Source organism: Vicugna pacos, chromosome X (genome assembly GCF_048564905.1).
Source record: "Vicugna pacos chromosome X, VicPac4, whole genome shotgun sequence".
NCBI classification, from domain to species: domain Eukaryota; kingdom Metazoa; phylum Chordata; class Mammalia; order Artiodactyla; family Camelidae; genus Vicugna; species Vicugna pacos.
This window is the reverse complement of record NC_133023.1, coordinates 113,419,339-113,437,444: the sequence shown is the minus strand read 5'-3', so window position 1 is coordinate 113,437,444 and position 18,106 is coordinate 113,419,339. Positions and strand designations below refer to the sequence as shown.

At 38.0% G+C, this 18,106-nt stretch overlaps 2 protein-coding genes across 2 annotated transcripts in view; one reads left to right on the top strand and one right to left on the bottom strand.

Annotated features, from left to right (window-relative positions):
• VBP1 (VHL binding protein 1) overlaps window positions 1-18,106 on the bottom strand; it is a 66,485-nt gene that overhangs the window by 47,349 nt on the left and 1,030 nt on the right. Inside the window, exons 2-12 of the mRNA XM_072956494.1 lie at window positions 17,030-17,172; window positions 13,388-13,463; window positions 12,361-12,463; window positions 12,108-12,201; window positions 11,882-11,993; window positions 10,886-10,992; window positions 10,282-10,323; window positions 5,777-5,856; window positions 4,872-4,948; window positions 1,308-1,391; window positions 1,167-1,197 (exon numbers count right to left, since the gene is read on the bottom strand). Coding sequence (XP_072812595.1) covers window positions 1,167-1,197; window positions 1,308-1,391; window positions 4,872-4,948; window positions 5,777-5,856; window positions 10,282-10,323; window positions 10,886-10,992; window positions 11,882-11,993; window positions 12,108-12,201; window positions 12,361-12,463; window positions 13,388-13,463; window positions 17,030-17,172 — 949 coding nt within the window. The remainder of the gene's footprint in view (window positions 1-1,166; window positions 1,198-1,307; window positions 1,392-4,871; window positions 4,949-5,776; window positions 5,857-10,281; window positions 10,324-10,885; window positions 10,993-11,881; window positions 11,994-12,107; window positions 12,202-12,360; window positions 12,464-13,387; window positions 13,464-17,029; window positions 17,173-18,106) is intronic.
• CMC4 (C-X9-C motif containing 4) overlaps window positions 7,757-18,106 on the top strand; it is an 87,191-nt gene continuing 76,841 nt past the window's right edge. Inside the window, exon 1 of the mRNA XM_031675417.2 lies at window positions 7,757-7,859. The gene's annotated coding sequence lies outside the window, so the exon portion shown is untranslated. The remainder of the gene's footprint in view (window positions 7,860-18,106) is intronic.

The window sequence follows — 18,106 nt, the reverse complement described above, 5'->3', positions numbered from 1 at the left end:
AGGAACTTATTTTATTGGACTTGAACTAAGTTTTGGATGTATTTGGTTTTGTTTGCAAGTGTATTAATTTAAGCTTTTATCTTTATAAATTTTATCTTCCTAATATGTTTTTGTTATTTTATGTCTGTTTCCTTCAGTAAAACAAAATTCTTGTTAATTTCTCTTTTTTTAACAATGATGAAATTTTTTTCTGTTTAGCTTCCACAGTGCCCCATTAGCTTTGAGATGAAGTTCTCTTTTTCACTCCCTTCAGATAGGTGATAACTTTCCTTTTGATTTTCTCTTTGGCAAGAGGATTATATTTTTCAATTTATAAGTAGTTAAGATTGTCATGGTCAACTTTTTATTATTTCTCATTTTATTGGATTATGAGCAAATACAGCCTATAAAATTCTTTATTTTTTTAAGGTTTTTTTGTGATAGCTTTGAATAAAATGAATATTCTGTGTGTGTGTACACTCAGGTTTACTATTTATTATCTATTAGTTAAATTCTTCTATGTCCTTATTTATGTTCTTCTTACTAAATCTATCCAACAATGAAAGAGATAGTTTGAAACTGCCCATTATTACTGTCCTTTCTCAAGTTCTCCCTGTATTTCTTCACTTTATGTATTTAGCTATTAAGACTACTATATCTCCAGAAATAGTGTCTTATTCTGTTTAGTGCTTTTAACCTCACATTCCACATTATTGTTGTTAATGTTACCACTTCTGCCTTCGTTTAGTTTCCATTTGTCTCTTTAGTTTGTTTTTTTTTTTTTGGCTGAAAATGCATGGAATCATTCCCTGAAGTGTTTGTTTAATAAAATAAAAAATAAGTATTACTCATTTAATACAATTTATATCATAAAGTAAGAAAAAGAACCAAGAATACAAAGAACTATGAGGAATGCCAATTAAGACATGCTTAGAAAGAGAAGACCCTTCAGACAAACCAAGAACTTTACTTACAAAAATTGGAATAATACATAACAGATAAATTTTCTACTTTAATTATTTAAGTAAAAAATTCACACATTATAGAACTTTATAACAAATGATTCCCCTATCTAATCTAAAAAATCATTATTTTCTACGCATTACTCTCATTACACATTACTCTTATTAGACCCTTCCTCGAACATGTATTTATTGGCTCTCTTTTTTAAATAATAAAACACTTACTTGGTGATTGGGCCTTCTCCAAAGTTGAGATCTGTTTTATAAAACAAACACAAATTTTACATTATGTTCCTACAAATACTTTTTATTAAAATACATTTTAAAAATACATATCAGAAAATTAATTTAAAAATAGATGCTTACTTCCTACAAGGCTAGCAAGTGAGCCATCCAGGTTGTCTGCTGTGATTGCTCCATCTTGCTGTCTGGCTCCCACACGTTTGTGGGCTTGTGAAGGTAATGTTAGTTGTAATATATCACATAGGGAAAATAATCTGTAAATAATAGACAGAATTAGATGAAAACGTAAACCAAATTTAGGTCAATACAGTAATGATGTATATGTACCTTCCCATTACAAACTAAGAGGACTTCGAATTATTAGGTTAATTAGTATAAAGTTATTTTAAATTAGTCATTAAATAAACTTTAATTGAACACTTCTTATGTGCTAGGCACTGTACTCGGTACTAAATATACAGTTGTGAATAAAGAAGATAAAAATCCCTGCCTTCATTTAGCTTACATTCTATTAGAGACAGAAAATAACCAAGACAAATAAGGTGCATAATATGTTAGATCATGGTAAGTGCTAAGGAAAAAAATATCAGAGAAAGGAGCACAATATGTTGGCGGGATGGTGGGTATTTAAATTTTAGAGATGAAAGGCTCACTGAGAAGGAAACTTTCAAGTAAAGACCTGACTAGTGTAGAAGGGTGAACCATGTCAATCCAGCAGAAGGAGCAGCATGAACGAAGGCCCTGAAGAAAGAGTGTGCTTGGTGTGGTTGAAGAACAGTGAGGAGGCCAATGTGTCTGGAGTCAAAGTGATCAAAGAATTTGGAAAGGCAATGGAGGGGTTTGTGGGAAATTCTAAAGACCTGGACTTTTACTCTGAGGTCACCATCTCTAACTTCCCTGGAGGGATTTGAACAGAGGAGAGACATAATCTATCTGGCGTGTATTTTAATGAGATCATTCTGTTATGTAAAGAACGGACTGTAGGGGGCAAGGGCAAAAGCAGGAAGTGGTTAGATGATGGTAACTTGGACTATGGTGGCAGTACTGAAGGTAGAGAGAAGTGGTCAACTTTTGCACGTTTTGAAGGTAAAGTTCGGAAAGATTCCCTGGTGGATTAGATGCGAGGTGTGACAGAAAGAAAGGAGTCAAGGATGACTGCAAGCCTGAGTCACACTGGCCCTACTCACATTGTTCCTAGAAGAAATGAGTTGTTGTTTGCTATTAACTGAGTAAGAGAAAATCATGGATAAAGCAGGTTTGGTGTCAAGTATCAAAAGCTTAGTTTTGGACATATTGTGTCTTAGAATCCTACTAGATAGTCAAGTGAATACAGTGAATAGACACTTGGATATACAATCCTGGAGTTCAGGAGGAATGGATGTAGCTGGAGATACTAATTTGGGAGCCCTTATCTATGAAATGAGTGCACAGAAAAGAAGAGAAATGAGGAGAGATCAGTGAAAAATGTCTACAAAGGAGCCAAGAGTTAGACAAGAAGAAAGCCGAGAGGCGAACTGAAGAAAATGTATCAAAGAAAAGGGAGTGATGGATCACATCCAATGCTGCAGTAAGATGAAGACTGAGAAATTACCACCTGATTTTGCAACACTGGTAACTTTGACATGAGCCATTTTAGTAGTGTGGTGGGAACAAAAAACCTGACTGGTATTATACATAATATAAAGTAGTTTAAGAGAAAACAGGGGAAATGTTAACACACTGTTTTCTTACTAAATGTAAGAATAAGCAGAGAAAACAATCAATGAACAACAGAATTAAAAACCTCAACAACCTAATTGGCATGCATAGAATATTGCACCCAATGATGATGTGGTACAGACTTCAACTGCACATGAAATTTCTGCCAAAAAAAATGGTTACATGCTAGACCATAAAGCAAGTATCAACAAATTCCAAAGGACTGAAATACAGAGGTTCTCTGACATTGTGCAAGTAAGCTAGAATTCAATAACAAAAGAGATTATTAGAAGGTCCCCATATACATGAACTTTTTAAAAATTCACTTCTAAGTAATACATGGGTCAGGTCCTGTTCCAAGCACTCTATATTTGTATTGACTCGTTTCTCCTGACAGCAACTTTATGAGGATAAGGAAGCTGAGGCACAGAGAAGGTGAGGGATCTACCCGAAGTCAAACAGTCCATGAATGGTAAAGTGAAAATTAAACTCCAGCACTCTAGTTCCAAGGCCAGTATTTTTAAGCCACAGTGACTTAAGAGAGAGTGGTTTCAACTGGCCACAGGATTTTCAGCACAACTGACTCAAGCAATGAGGGTTAGACAACCTAGTCTAAGTGCTCAGGGTAGCAGGCGCAAAAGTCACCAGAAGTCAGTTTGGGTCTGTTGGCCTTTACCGCCCCTTTCACTCTACTTGGGATTTACATTCATATCAGACTGAGTCCACAGCTTGTCAATCACTACACTTAACCGTCTTATAATAGGTATGATAAGCACTAATGATTCCCAAACCACAGGGCCTCAGGAAAATAGTCATTCTTTTGGAAATGAGGCAAATGTACAGGTTTTTGCTCTACATAGGGTTTTGTTCAAAAGACTTCTGTTCATAAGAGTTTTGGTCAAACTCACCCGTTGAACATGCAGAAAGTGTGTCCATTGAGAATATATATGTACAAAAGAAAAACAGAAACATTTAAAATAGATACAGTTCAAGTTGTCAAGTTAAATTAAGAGCAAATTCTAATACGTGGAAACTTTATGATAGCATAGCTCGCTATTATATGCATCTGTGCCCAGAGTAGAGAATTGAGTAGCACTGCTGACACACAATCACCAAGTAAAAAACAGAATACAGCTGATTATGAGCAGTCGTATGCCAATAAATGTATAACAACTAGCTCTCCAGAGAAAAAGGCCTGTTTTGTAGTGTTTGATCAATTCTGTGGTCTAAATATTTCCATCATAGCCAATTTCAAGTTACCAGTGTGACATCAACCAGCTTGCAAATTTCCTGAAAATTTAGCAATTGGGCTCTTGCAAGTTGGTATGAGCTGTATCTTACACACTTACTGAAGTATGAGGCAAACTAACCTTAAGAGATTACCAAGGATGTCCATGTGAAGCACTACAAGGTATGCAGACATACCTTACAGTGTATTTATGTATGTATTACATGTTTCTTTGTAAACTTTCCCTTTTATTTAGTAATATTTGCACATACGAAATTCAAAAGTTACAAAATGATAACAGTGAAAAACTTCCCATCCATCCCTTTCCATGAACCAGCACGTTCTTCTTGGAGGCTGCACATTTTAGTCATTTCTTATATATCCTCTCAGAAGGATTCTTTAAGAAATTAAATAAACATATATATTCTTTCTTTTTTTGTTTTTAAAAAGGTGGTAGCATACTACACACTGTTTCACATCTTGTTCATTTTCTATTTGACAATACGTTTGGAGATCAAGCCCCTTATTGATAGTCATTTTGCTGTTACAATGTTGCAATTATCCTTCTTCATACACCACTTCACAACTGTGAAAAATATATATATATATATATTGCATAAATTCCTAGAAATGAAGTTCCTAGGTGAAAGATACTTTAGGAAGAGGCAGCAAACATAGTATGTGGTTAGGAAATGTAAGAATTAAAGATTTTAATCCTGTCCTCAATTATTACTGACAATCATTTAATAGAGTTATATTACCTTCAAACCAACCTCTGCTTGCTGAAGCTTTCACAACTGGACTATTTGGGATGGAGGGAATCAGTGTATGCTGAAGTCTTAAGAGATTACAAGAAAAATGAGGCACTGGGGAATTAACTGAATCACATGTATCCTACCCATTCATCTTAACAGTCCATCCACCCAACTATATACTAACTATATACCTATTTCTGACAAAGAGATAATCAAGAAATAGTGAACAGACTTGTTGTCTAACAGAGGTTGATAGTACAAATCAATTACAATCAACATAACCTTAAAAAGTGGAATGAATAAACAATACATGACCCTTATGGAAATATTGGACAATCTTGAAAAGTTTAAAACAGAAAATTGAAATCAATCATAATTTTTCCACTTAGAAAGAGCTAATGTGAACATGCTGAAGTAGTATACCTCAAAATTTTTATTATTCAACTTGTATATATATATATGCATATCTAGAGGAAAATATGCACGTGCATATGTGTATACAGGAGTATATAGACACACACGTGCTGAATGTTACTATGCACACTGTTTTCTGAATAAACATTTTGCCATACCATTAAATAATTCTACACAACCATTATTTTCACTAGGGGAGTCCAAAGGAAAGAAATCAGATTCTTCAAAAGAGGAGTTATTCCAGTCCAAATCTCTGACTTTGAGAATCAATCAGTATTATAAAAGATGTTCCTTTGGGAAGTACACCACCCTTGTAAAGACTGTGGGACTCCACAAACATAGAAAACTGTATCTCACATTATCATTTAAAATGACTATATAGTACTTCACCATATTCAAAGCCAGTAATTTATTTGAGCACTCTGATGTTGCTAAAATGAGAAAAATTATTTAGACAGGAACAAAATTAACCTATATGAAAACATTTGTTAACTTACCTATAAGGAGGTAAAATGTCATTTTTCTCTTCCAAAGAAGCTAAATGCTGTTTTAGTGCTTCAAGTAAACTGCAGGGTGCCTAAAAATAAAGTTATTATGAGAGAGTTGTTTTCTGATAGATAGTTCTTAGCAAATCCATACTCCCTACATCAGAAAAAGTTTTGAGCAAAAATCAAGACACCTGTAGAGCAAATGCATTAAAGCTAAAAAATTTCTACAAGTCAATTCCTTATTAAAAGGGGCATCTTGGTATGAAACCAAATTTTCAAACTATACATTTACATACTTTTTTAAAAACAACAAAAAAGCCTCTTACATGATGAAATGGCTGCTAGAACCTGTCTCTCCTTTGGTTTCTGGTCTCTGCTGGAATTTCCTTGACTACCCTATGTATGAAACAGTACACACAAAGAGTCTTTCTACTCTCACTATGTTTTCTTTCTCTTCACACCAATTATCTGCACTGAAATTACAGGTTTCTTTCTTTGTATGTTTATTGTCCATCTCATTCAAATAAAATATAAAACTTCATGAAGACAGGGATTTCGTCTATTTTGTTCAGTGATATCTTAGTGTTTGTGACATAGTAAGTGCTTAATTAATATTTGCTAAATGAATGTGGCTGCATCTTTTTATTCTCCATTCCCATTAAAAATGAAGTAAGTGTTTTTCTTACATTAAGGTCAATTCCCCACCATGTCTCTCTGGATCCAAACACTCACTTCTCAAGAAACGTTTACTGATAGACTATTATACACTAGGCACTAGGGATAAAGCCACAGGCTTCATGACCTGGGAAGCTCCAGTCTACAGGTCTGGAGGAAGAGAAATATCACACAATCCCACGTATAAATGTAAAATCAGAGTTGTGAAAAGTACTAGGAAAGACAGGAACATGATATTCATAACAGTGTTCAAATAAATCTGAACAAGTCACAGATGTCAGAGAATCAAGCCCTCCTGGACAAAGAAACAACGAAGCTGAGATGGAGGATGTCCAGGAGAAATGTAGTAGGAGAGAAATAAGCAAAAATCGAGAGAGCAAACTGGATATAGAGGAGATGAAGCTGGAGAATAGGGAGCGATTCAACAATTCAACACCTTAAATGAAAGGCTATGTTGGTGAGTTTGGACTTTATCGTAAGAATACTAGGTGACTACTGGAGGACTCTTAAGTGAGGAGTAGATCACATCAGGGTGAAACCATCTGTAGGTCCCCGAGCTTGTGCCCCTGGAGCCGTGAGAGGGGTGTGGCCCAGAGACGTCAGCTTGAACTAGTTCAGTGCAAAGTAAAACCACACAGGATTGCAGACAGAGCAGACACGGCTACGTGAGTTTCCAGGAGTCGCGCTCAACGTGAAGTGCAGGGAAGGGCGGAGAGCAGAAAGATGGACACGGATGGACACCGCAGACGGCCACACACAGAAGGCGGCCTTGCGGGCCCCAGACAATGTCGAAATCCAGGCGGAAAGGATTATCCAAGGAAAGGAGGGCGATTTCCCCTTAAGAAAACAGAAGCGTTTGGGTGAGCCTTAAATGGTGAGCCTGCACCAGACAGGGTAGCCTCCATGTACATAAAGGAAAGGCTATTGGAAGCACAGGAGAAACTGGCCAACCACAGTCCCAGAGGAAGACCTCAACACCCTCGGAGGGATCCAGCGGCAGATGTGCTGAAAACACTCCTTGAAACTGTGTGTCATTTGAGGAGACCTCTCTCGAGGAGACTGGTTCAGGTAAAGATGAGGCTGACTTCATTCTGGCCTCCCCAACCTCCCTCCCCCAGGACCCTTGCATTTCACTCCATTCCAGGGTTTCCAGGACGCCTGAGGGAGTGTGTGGAGGGAGCAGCTCTGCCAATCCAAGGCCGTGACAAATGACTTCCCACACTGGCTGAGGGCCAGAGGCCAGTGTCCTGATAAGGAAGCTCTTCCAGTAAAAGGAGCTGATTTACTGAGGAAGGAGTGGGACTGTGCATGAAAGTTTACCAACAAAGATCCTGGCCTGCCTTCCACAGTCTCTCCCACAGCCATCTACTTTGTTTTTGATTCAGGGGTCCTGGGGACCCTGGGGACCAGAGCTGAGGTAAGGAGGACAGCGGGTGGCCTAGTGGGAAATGTGGACCTCCAGCCTAGGGCTCCTTCTGTCAGATGTCCCCTGGATCTCTGGCCACAGGCACTGAGTGCCAAAGGAGGCCAAGGGCAAGATGCCAAACCCAGGTTAACTGATGTTCCTCTGTGGTTCTCAGCAAAGGACCCCCTTCTACCTCCACCACCGCTGTCCAGGAAGTGAGGTCCACATAGAGAAAAATCAGAGGCCTCCATTTTGGGCAATATCTAGTCATGCTTCTGTAGTCTTTGTTCTGTCTTTTTTAGGAACTCAAGGGCTAGGACTGGATCTCCTTCTTTCCGGTAGGGGTCCAGCCTGTGTCTGTGAATGAATGTTGATTGAAATGCGACTTCTCCCCCACTAACCCAGATGATCTCACTGTCTGTCAGGTTACCAGTAAGCTCTGCATTATTTCACCCAACAACAGTTCCCATCATAGAGCACTCTGTGGGGTTCAATGTCTTGCACAAGTCCCCTTCCTACTTCTCTGTACATGAAGAAATGCTTGTGAGGACACATTCCTTTCCTTTAAAGATTTTTGAGAAGACATCAGACAGAAACTCACTCCCTATCTGCCACCAAACCTAACATTTATTTGCATCTGCAACTACCCTCTCCTCCTGGCCTCCTCCATCCTCTTATCTGATGCCACTACTGGATCCGCTGTGTTCTGGATCCAATATCCTCAGTCCTCTCCTTATCTCTCCCCCACATCTTCCCATACACATGACTACTCTACAGTCCTGACCAAACATTCCTCCAGTTCCAACCAAGGGACCTGGTTGGGAAAGAGTAAAAGTGCTGACTTAAGGAATGGGGAGATCAAGGAACATAGCTGTGAACGCTCTGTGTCTCCTGGTTCCCCAGAAATCTCTGAGCCTGAAGAAGTTTTCTCCTCCTCTTTTGTAGATGATACAGAGATCTGTACCCCACAAGTTACACACCCCAGCTGCTTCCTAGGCCCAGCCCCCTTCTGGCCCCTAGGTCTCTACAGTTAAGTCACAGCATAGCTCAGTCGGGGTCATGCCTCTGAAACAGCCTCTTCCTGCCCTTCAGGCAAAATAGTAAATAAAACACAAGATCACCTCCTATGAGGATGGAAAAAATTCGTTGTAGTTTTATCTTAAAGATAAAAACGATGCAGGGGTGATGGTCCCAATTATATCTTCATATAATTCACCAGGATGGCCTCCAAAACCAGTCAGGCTCTGGAGAAAGACAAACTACAGCATAATCAATCCAGCAGTAACCCAAATGCAGCCACTATGGTTTCTTTGATAGAGGTGGGTAAGCATAGTCTCAGGGACATGGAATGGGACTATCAGTTTGGTGAATATTTCATCTAGAGTGTGGATCAGAAAGAGCCTTTTATGCATGTGGAAGGGAGAATGGATCACTGTGATCTTCTGAGGGGTAATCAGATGGTCTAGACTTCTTTTGACCATATTATGACAGAGGGTTGAGAGAGTTAACACAGCCTGGGTCAAAACTGTAAATGCATACCATTCTCCCTCATGCTAAATGGATCAGATGAGCAGGAAGTGGCCAGTAGAGTGCAGACCTTGGAAAGTTATATGCACTCCAGAGGATGGGAGGTGAACACTACAAAGAATCAGGAGCCTTTCATATCAGTAAAATTTTTAGGGTTTCAGTGGCCAGGAGTCTACCAAGAATTCCCATTCAAAACAGAAGATTAAGTGTTGCATCTTGAAGAAGGAAATGTAACTACTGTTAGGCCTCTTGGGGTTCTGGAGATGGCATGTTCCCACACCAGGGAAGACGGCTTTGGTCCATACTCTAGGTGACCTAAAAGCCTGCCGTATTAGTGGGGGCCCAGAGCAGGTCCAGGATGAGCTAGCAACCGTTCCGCTCGAGCCCTATGGCACCTCTGGGAGGGAGCACAGGCAGGTCCAGAGAGCATGAGCCAGACCCTCATCTCACCCATGCCTGCTGCTCTGTCACCTCTGCCTCACATTACACCCGTTGCCATGTGAGACATTCCTGATGAGAATCTTCCAGGGGAGGAAAAAACCTGAATCCATCTGATTCCCGCAACACTGCTCTGAGCCTCAAACCTAAGTTCATTATTCCAAACACTCTGCTGTTTCCACTGACCAGTTCTGTGTGTTTAAAAATCATGCTCTAGTTGTCTTACTGTGAGTCACCATTTCGCAGGCAGCAGGGAATGGCCTCTTTTATAAGAGCAACAGCTCATAGACTTGTTCAGAAGACATGTGTCTATGTGTATATAAGTATAAATATAAATGTTACTGTGTGGGAAATGAAAAGACACATGTAAGTATATGGAAAATGATGGAGTCTCAGATGATGATTAACATACTAAACACAAACATAAAGACAAAAAAGTCACTTAAACACATAGAAGAGATACACTGACCTGAGTAAGATATGGAATGTCCTTCTGGTCAACTCCAACTTGCTGAAATCACAAAAAAGGGGAAAAAAGAATACATTATAGCACGAGGTAGTAACAAAGAAAATAACTGTGAGGCCAACGTGTACACAAAGCCAGGAGAGTGAAAGCCTTGCTGGGCTGGTACAAAACCAGATCAAGAAAAACATGTTAAGCTAAAGTATGCCTTACACACTTAAGCACAAACTTACATTTGTTCCAGGGGTAAAATTAAAAAAGGAAAGGCTTGCCAGATATTCAGTCTTTGCTATTTTGGGAAGACTTATGTCATGTATCTTTTGACTCAGTTTTAGAGTTGTTTCCGGTGGGAAGATAAGTTTGATATCAGTTATCCTCATGGCTGCAAACAGAAATCCTTGTAATATTATTTCTGAGCACAAGTGCACTGGCTGGTACATTTGAAGTACCTAATTTTAGCTTTTAGTTGTACTGTTTACAGAATAGTTAAAAGTACCAATTCCTGTGTGTTTGGGTGGTGGTGGTGGGCAGGAGGAGGAGCAGGCATACTGGACAGTAAACTAATACAGAAAACAGCAGAAACGCCTTGGAAAGAAATAGATTTCTATACCTCTGCAACTTTCAGGAACTGTGCCAATTTGGTCATTCTTCCAAGGAACTTCATGTAAATATCCAAACTTTCCTTGCATTGGTTCTTCCTCATGTCAAAATACTTGCCTAAATATAGGAAAAAATTACCACAAAGGAGCCAGTATCATAGCAATTTCAAGTTTAACTCCATTCTGATGATTCTATTTTAAGCCAACTCTGGATATGATTTTAACTTGTTGAAAACAATTACAATTTAAATCCAGTTATTTTCTGTTTTAACAAGCAACAACACTGCTCAATAAGTATAATCAACAGATTTTTATGGAGTAACTACTGCATGCTGAATACTGGTGCTAGTAATATATATGACATTTAATAGCATATACAAATAATTTAAATAGTTTAGTTTAATTTCTACAACTTCTACTCTGGAATCTTTTTGATTAACATCAAGCTGTGATGTTCTCTGAGGGAAGGGGCTGTGATTCCTACCCTTTATAACCTTCCAAATGTACTAGTACTTCTTCAGTATAAGAAAAAATCTCAAATTCTCATCAGTGAATTCTGGAGAACCCTTCCTATGAAACAAATCACTCATCAGGGCTAAATGATGACTGAATTTTCCTGAAAAGTCTAATATATGCTTGTATATAATCAGAACAATTATTTATATTATAGGCTTTATCTTCTTAGGAAAGTCAGAACTGTATTATATTTGACATTGGTGGAGGGATACTTAATGTGTAATGTATAAATGTGGCAATCAATGTTGATTTCCTGATAAATTTCCCGGAGATATCTGTTAGCACTTATATAAAAACTTAAATGTTCAGTGGCTGATTATCCAATAATTTTTAACCAAAAAAGCAATATAATGTCTCATTATTTAAAAATATATATGACCCTATTTTGAATCTAAAACACATGAGTCTAAATGTAGAGATAAAAAGTTTTTATAAATAAATTATTTTTACCAGTTTATTTTTTAAAAAGTAATGTCTATTCTTTAGCTTACCTAGCAGATTAAGGATCCCTTCATTATAGGCTGCAAAGAGGCGAAGAGAATCCTTAAAGAGGAGCATGAAAGCAGCATGTATAATACCATTGGTCAGTTCATCAGGATTTGCCTGTAAATTAAAGTGTAATCAAATACCATTACACTTTTAAAAACTTCCTTCTCCCACCTACAGTTATACAATGACATTTACAAAAATTTTTTAAAGGATTTATAAAGCTCTTACATTAAAATTAAGAAGAGCATCAAACTGAGTTTGAATAACAGGAAGTGTGTTGAGCAGCTCTTTAGTGTTCATAGTTCTCATCATGCCATCCAACCTATAAAAGAGAAAACAAATTCCTAACATCAATAATTAAGTTTGAGAAGCACGGTGACATTGGCATCTTGAAATAAACCTGTGTTTTTTAACAAACTACATATCAGGGCATGTATGTATTTCAGGATTTCTTGCTTACAAACTAATGGTATTTACTTACCCTCTCTTGGTTTTGGTGATATCAGATGCAATCAGTCTATATGCAAGTGACTTTTCATTCAAGTATCTGCTATATCGTCTGATGAAGGTTGACATAGCATAGCCTAACAATGAAATATCTTTTATTATTTCCAGTTTAACCAACATTAACTACTTACAATATAGCAAAACACCATTTTTCATTCACCCATATACCTCAACAATATCTTTGAAGCACAAACGCCAGAATGGCTTTGATTAATCATCTAGTACATTCCTCAAATTTTCTGTCAAAGATTATTTTTTGTTTCCTCAAAGCCTGGATAACACCTCATGATGTGGTGTTGATGGTGACACTCCTGGACAGAGGAGATAACTGAACTTTATTCGTTCCTTTCACATTTCCACTGAAACTATTGTAAAGTCTTAGCATTTTCCTGAAACTCCCTATCCATTGTTACAGTCCCTCCTCTACCCTCCCTTCAGTCAACAAATGACCTTTCCCCTACTTCATAGACAAAATGGAGAAAGGCCATGATGAAAACTCAACTCCTCACTACTCAACCTCCAAACATACCTTTGTTAATTTATTTAACTTATTTATTCATTCAACAAGTGTTCATGCCTACTATGATCCAGGCACTGTCCTAGATGCTAGAAGTACAGTAGTGAACAGAACAGACAAAAATTCCTGCCTTCATACATCTTACATTCCCATGGCAATTGACAGACAAGCAAAAGAAAAGAAAAACACAGAAATGGTTAGTTGCTGAGAAGTGGAAAGAATAAAACTCAGGCAGAGAAGAGACAAAGGGATTTGGTAGACTGAACCAGGAAAGCCTCACTGGTACATACCTGCATATTTTCTTATTCATAGTAAGTACTCAAATACATGTTCTATCAATGAATTTAGAAATTATTTACCATCATAAAATGCGCAACACACCACACCCTTCATAATTCAGAAGAATTTTTTTAAACCAGGCATGGTTTTCAGAACATTTCCCTCCTTGCCACATAGAAATACTTCCACCAAAGAATCGTCTTACCTTCCACGACACTTTTATCCAGGAAGTTGTGTAAAGTGAACAAAGAGTTTCTAGATGCAAGATGTTGGATAAAACGCTGTCAAACAAATGTGCCAAGTTCTAAAATTAGTTTCTGTCCACAAATAGAGCTCATTAATGATTTTGTCTATCTATTTCAGGAGCAGTGATTAAGGTGAACACCATCACACCAACCCATTTTAATTTCTGAGGCATTTCAGTTACAGTTGACCCTTAAACAACTCAGGGGTTAGGGGCACCAACCCTCCATGCAGTCAAAAATTCACATATAATTTATAATGAGCTCTCTGCACATGCTGTACCCCTCTGTAACCATGATTCCACATCCACAGGTTGGACTGCCCATGGATTGTAGTATTGACTATTGAAAAAAAACCTGTGTGTAAGTGGACCCCTGCAGTTCAAACCCATGATGTTCAAGGGCTGACTGTAATTACAGAATTATTTTAATAATTAATATTAAATCATTTAATAATTTAATTTAGAATTGCATTTCCAATCATATATTTTTGCTTTTATTCCTATTCTTTTTTTATGGCTGATATAGTATTCCATTGTGTGTGTGTGTATATACCACAATTTCTTCATCCAGTCATCTGTCAATGGACATTTAGGTTGTTTCCATGTCTTGGCTATTGTAAATAGTGCTGCTATGAACATTGGGGTGCAGGTGTCTTTTCGAATTAGTATTTCTTCCAGATATATGGCCAGGAGTGGGATTGCTGGGTCATGTGATAAGTCTATTTTTAATTTTTTAAGGAACCTCCATATTGTCCTCCACAGTTGCTGCACCAACTTACGTTCCCACCAACAGTGTAGGAGGGGTCCCTCTTCTCCACACCCTCTCCAGCATTTATTATTTGTAGAAGTTTTAATGACACCCACATATTCTAACCGGTGTGAGATGATACCTCATTGCAGTTTTGATTTGCATTTCTCTAATAATCAGTGATGTTGAGCATCTTTTCATGTGCCTGTTGACCATCTGCATGTCTTCTTTAGAGAAATGTCTGTTGAGGTCTTCTGCCCATTTTTTGATTGGGTTGCTTGTTTTTTTCTTATTGAGTTGTTTGAGCTGTTCCTATATTCTGGAAATTAATTCCTTGTTGGTTGCATTGTTTGCACTTTCTCCCAGTCCATAGGCTTTTTGTTTTGTTTATGGTTTTCTTTGCTGTGCAAAAGCTTATAAGTTTGATTAGGTCCCATTTGTTTATTTTTGCTTTTATTTTTATTGCCTTGGGAGACTGCCCTAGGAAAACATTGGTACCATTTATGTCAGAGAATGTTTTGCCTATGTTCTCTTCCAGGAGATTTAAGGTGTCCTATCTTACATTTCAGTCTTTAAGCCATTTTGAGTTCATTGTTTTGCATAGTGTGAGGGAGTGTTCTAACTTCAGTGATTTACATGCAGCTGTTCAGCTTTACCAATACCACTTGCAAAAGGCTTTATTTTAAATTGCATACTTTCCCCCATGTTTTTAGTGCCAGCAAGCTCCCATGTAAGTACAGTTCTACGTCTGAGCTCTCTGTTACCCCAGTATATATATGTTTCACTGTGTAATTGCTGTTGCTTTTTAATAAGTTTCAAAATCCAGTCAAAAAATCAAACCTTAATTTTTTAATGCAAAGCTTACTGAGAGAAAAGTTAAAGTAGAAAATAACATGTAATTTAATGTTGTAGAACATTTCAGTTGTTCTGTAAAATAGAAAGAGTGTATGTGGGGAGAGGTGGAGAGGTGATAACATAACTCAGGTATCCAGGTTTTCCTGGTAAAGTAAAGCAGTTATGCAGCAATACATTTTTGAGGGCTTTTTTTTTTTTTGGCCTAAATCCTCCAAAGAATTGAGAGCAACTGCCATTCTATTATTCACTTTATTATCCAGGGGCTAAAATAGTCTACATCAAATACTGATTACAAAGATATATTCATAAGTGAAAATGGAAAAATCGGGGGGGGGTTGCAGGAAAAATGGTAATTATTCATGTCTTATCAGGGCAAAGGCAGGGGCAAAGGGCATTTAGCCCAGGTCTTTCAGAATGAGTAGGAGTTCACTATGGGAGAAAGACAATCCACAAAACACAAACAGTATGCCAAGGAGGCCAAGCATGAAACAGCATGATGGGTTCAAGTAAAGATCAATAATTCTGAAGTAATTAAACTCAAATGGCCAGTAAAAGGAGATCCAGCAGATGGGTAGATGTCAGTCAGATTATGGAAGGCCTTAGATACGTGCCAAGTGACCATCATTGTAAGAAATTTAAGGTAACGATGGATAAACATTTGTTGGATACCTGAAGAATGTTTTGTCCCCATTCGTGTCATTCTAGAATCTTACAGCACATCACGAAGCAATTCATTTTGTCTACTTGCATTTGTGGTTAAAACCAAATTTTGCAACCTCTTTTCTGACTCCACACTGTTCACACGCACAATTCACATACACTGACAAAAGTTGTCATGAAATTAAGCAGTCATTCTCAAAGGAGACAGCGACAAGCTAAACTGCTCAGGTCAGCATTCTTTTTCCAAATCAATTGTTTTCCAAATCTGGCCTTTTAAGAAGAAAACCTAGGATCAATCATTTGATGCATACTCCCTCTTCCTGCCACACACCCAGACATAAAATGTCCAAGCACTTCAAAGACTTATTTAGACAAAAAAGAGACTTGAAATTCCTTCAGTCTATATGTGCTAGGTTTCAGCTACTGTGCCCATTGAGACCCAGTCTCACTCAGTCCAGGGGATGAAACTTGTCATTCCTCTTGCTTCAACATTAGAGTGGGCTCCACAATTAGGTCTAGCTGTCACGCTCCTGAGCTGTGGCTCCCCAAATTACTGCCCTATAAGCAAGCCTAGAAGAATTTCAAGTTGTAGCTACATATTATGGCAGAACCAACTGCCCCCACACTGAGCTCACAGGGCTAAATACTCTGCCCAAGGTTCCACAGCGAGAGAGAACAGAGCTTGGATGCAAAGTCAAGTCTTCAGATTCCTAGTGATTTTCCCATTAAGCTCTTCCCCCTCCAATAAGAAATGTGTCGTGGTTCTAGGGACTGAGAACTAAGAAATAAGCCTTGATATCTATAAAGGGTTTAGTGAGATAACTGAGCCTTCGGGATTATTAAGACCTGGATCAAGTTATTGAGAACCTCTTTTCGTGCCTGGCTGATCTTCTTTTGAAAGGAAGGATTCCTTGAGCGTGAAGTAGAATGTCTCACGCTGTATTTGGCTGGTTAGAGCATACAACCTTGAGTTTGAAGGCATTTGGGACAAGTCTTCCAACACTTCATGCAAAGCTACTTTTCTGCCTCAGTGGCCTGCTGGCATCATGAAGACAGAGCCTTTTGAATGCTGCATTTGCTCAATGAAAATATGTACTTCATAGAAACATGAGGGATGGGCAAATACCAAGCACAATGCAAAGATTTCAGAATGCATCATCACATTTGGGTGAAAATTAGTTTTTTGGTATCTACTACTATGAACTTCTCCCACTTGTCACTAATGAAAGTAAAATGTAGTAAGCCCTTGACAAACAAAGACTATTCAGCAATTGTGTACAGACAATTCTTTGCACTAAAAAGAAGGAAATAACTACTATTTGAATGTACGCCATGCTCACCTCATTTCCGTGCACCATCAGGTGATGCACAGTAACCAAGGCTTTGAACACCACCACCCAGCTGCTGCTCCCAGTTTTCTCAGAAAGAACATCAGCCAGATGTTCAACACTCATGTTTGTTCCATTTATGTACTGGATTAGATCTAAATTAGAGACAGTGACAAACATTAAAATACAGACTGAGAAATAATTTTCAAAACCCAAATTGGTAACTTTAACAAATACAGATGCAATCAAATATCAGACAAATGACAAAGGGAATAATCCAAAACATTTTCTTCATTGCAAGTATTACAGTTTGTATTGACATCTGTTACATGATATTTAATGCTTGTCTACTCTGTTGTTGGATAGGTACTGAGGAGGGTGCATGAGAAATATGCTAGTGGATTAGAGCAACAGGCTGACTCTGTCAACTCAAATTCATTTATTCAACAAATGTATATACTCAGCATCAATGTCAATGTCTAATATGTACCAGTTGCTGTGCCATGTGTGAGGTTACGAAAAATGAGATGTTCTGATATTTTAACTCTAAGTCTGCTTCATTACTTTTTCTGTAAAGCTTCCTCTGCCACTTTTTTTGTTTCTGCATTCCCATGATTTCAGCCTTGGGACTGAACTTTTGGGCTATCAAGGTATTGATTTCAATACCCCTCTTTGGTTCCACACATCATTCACATAGATAAGTAGTGCTTATCCATCAGGTCTTGAGAAGCCAATCCTGGTACATGTCACATTACAATCCAGGGTGGGATTATATATATTGCCCCAGAATCTAGTATGGGGGCCTGTTGAGAATAATGTCCCAGAAACTACAAAATATGTATAAAGGCAATTAATCTCTGTTAGGTGCTTTAATGCATGTATATTATCATGATGGTAAGAAAAAACTTCAGAAGGCAAATACTGTGAATGAATAGTTTTAAAGTCAAATACCAAAATAAAGAGGTGACCAGAGGAGTGAGTCAGCTACAAAGGCTTCCAAAGCAGCAAGATTTATGTCTATTGCCAACAGCGCATATTGTATACGAAGTAACTGCTCACTATGAGCTCAGACAATAGAGAGGAGGGTGG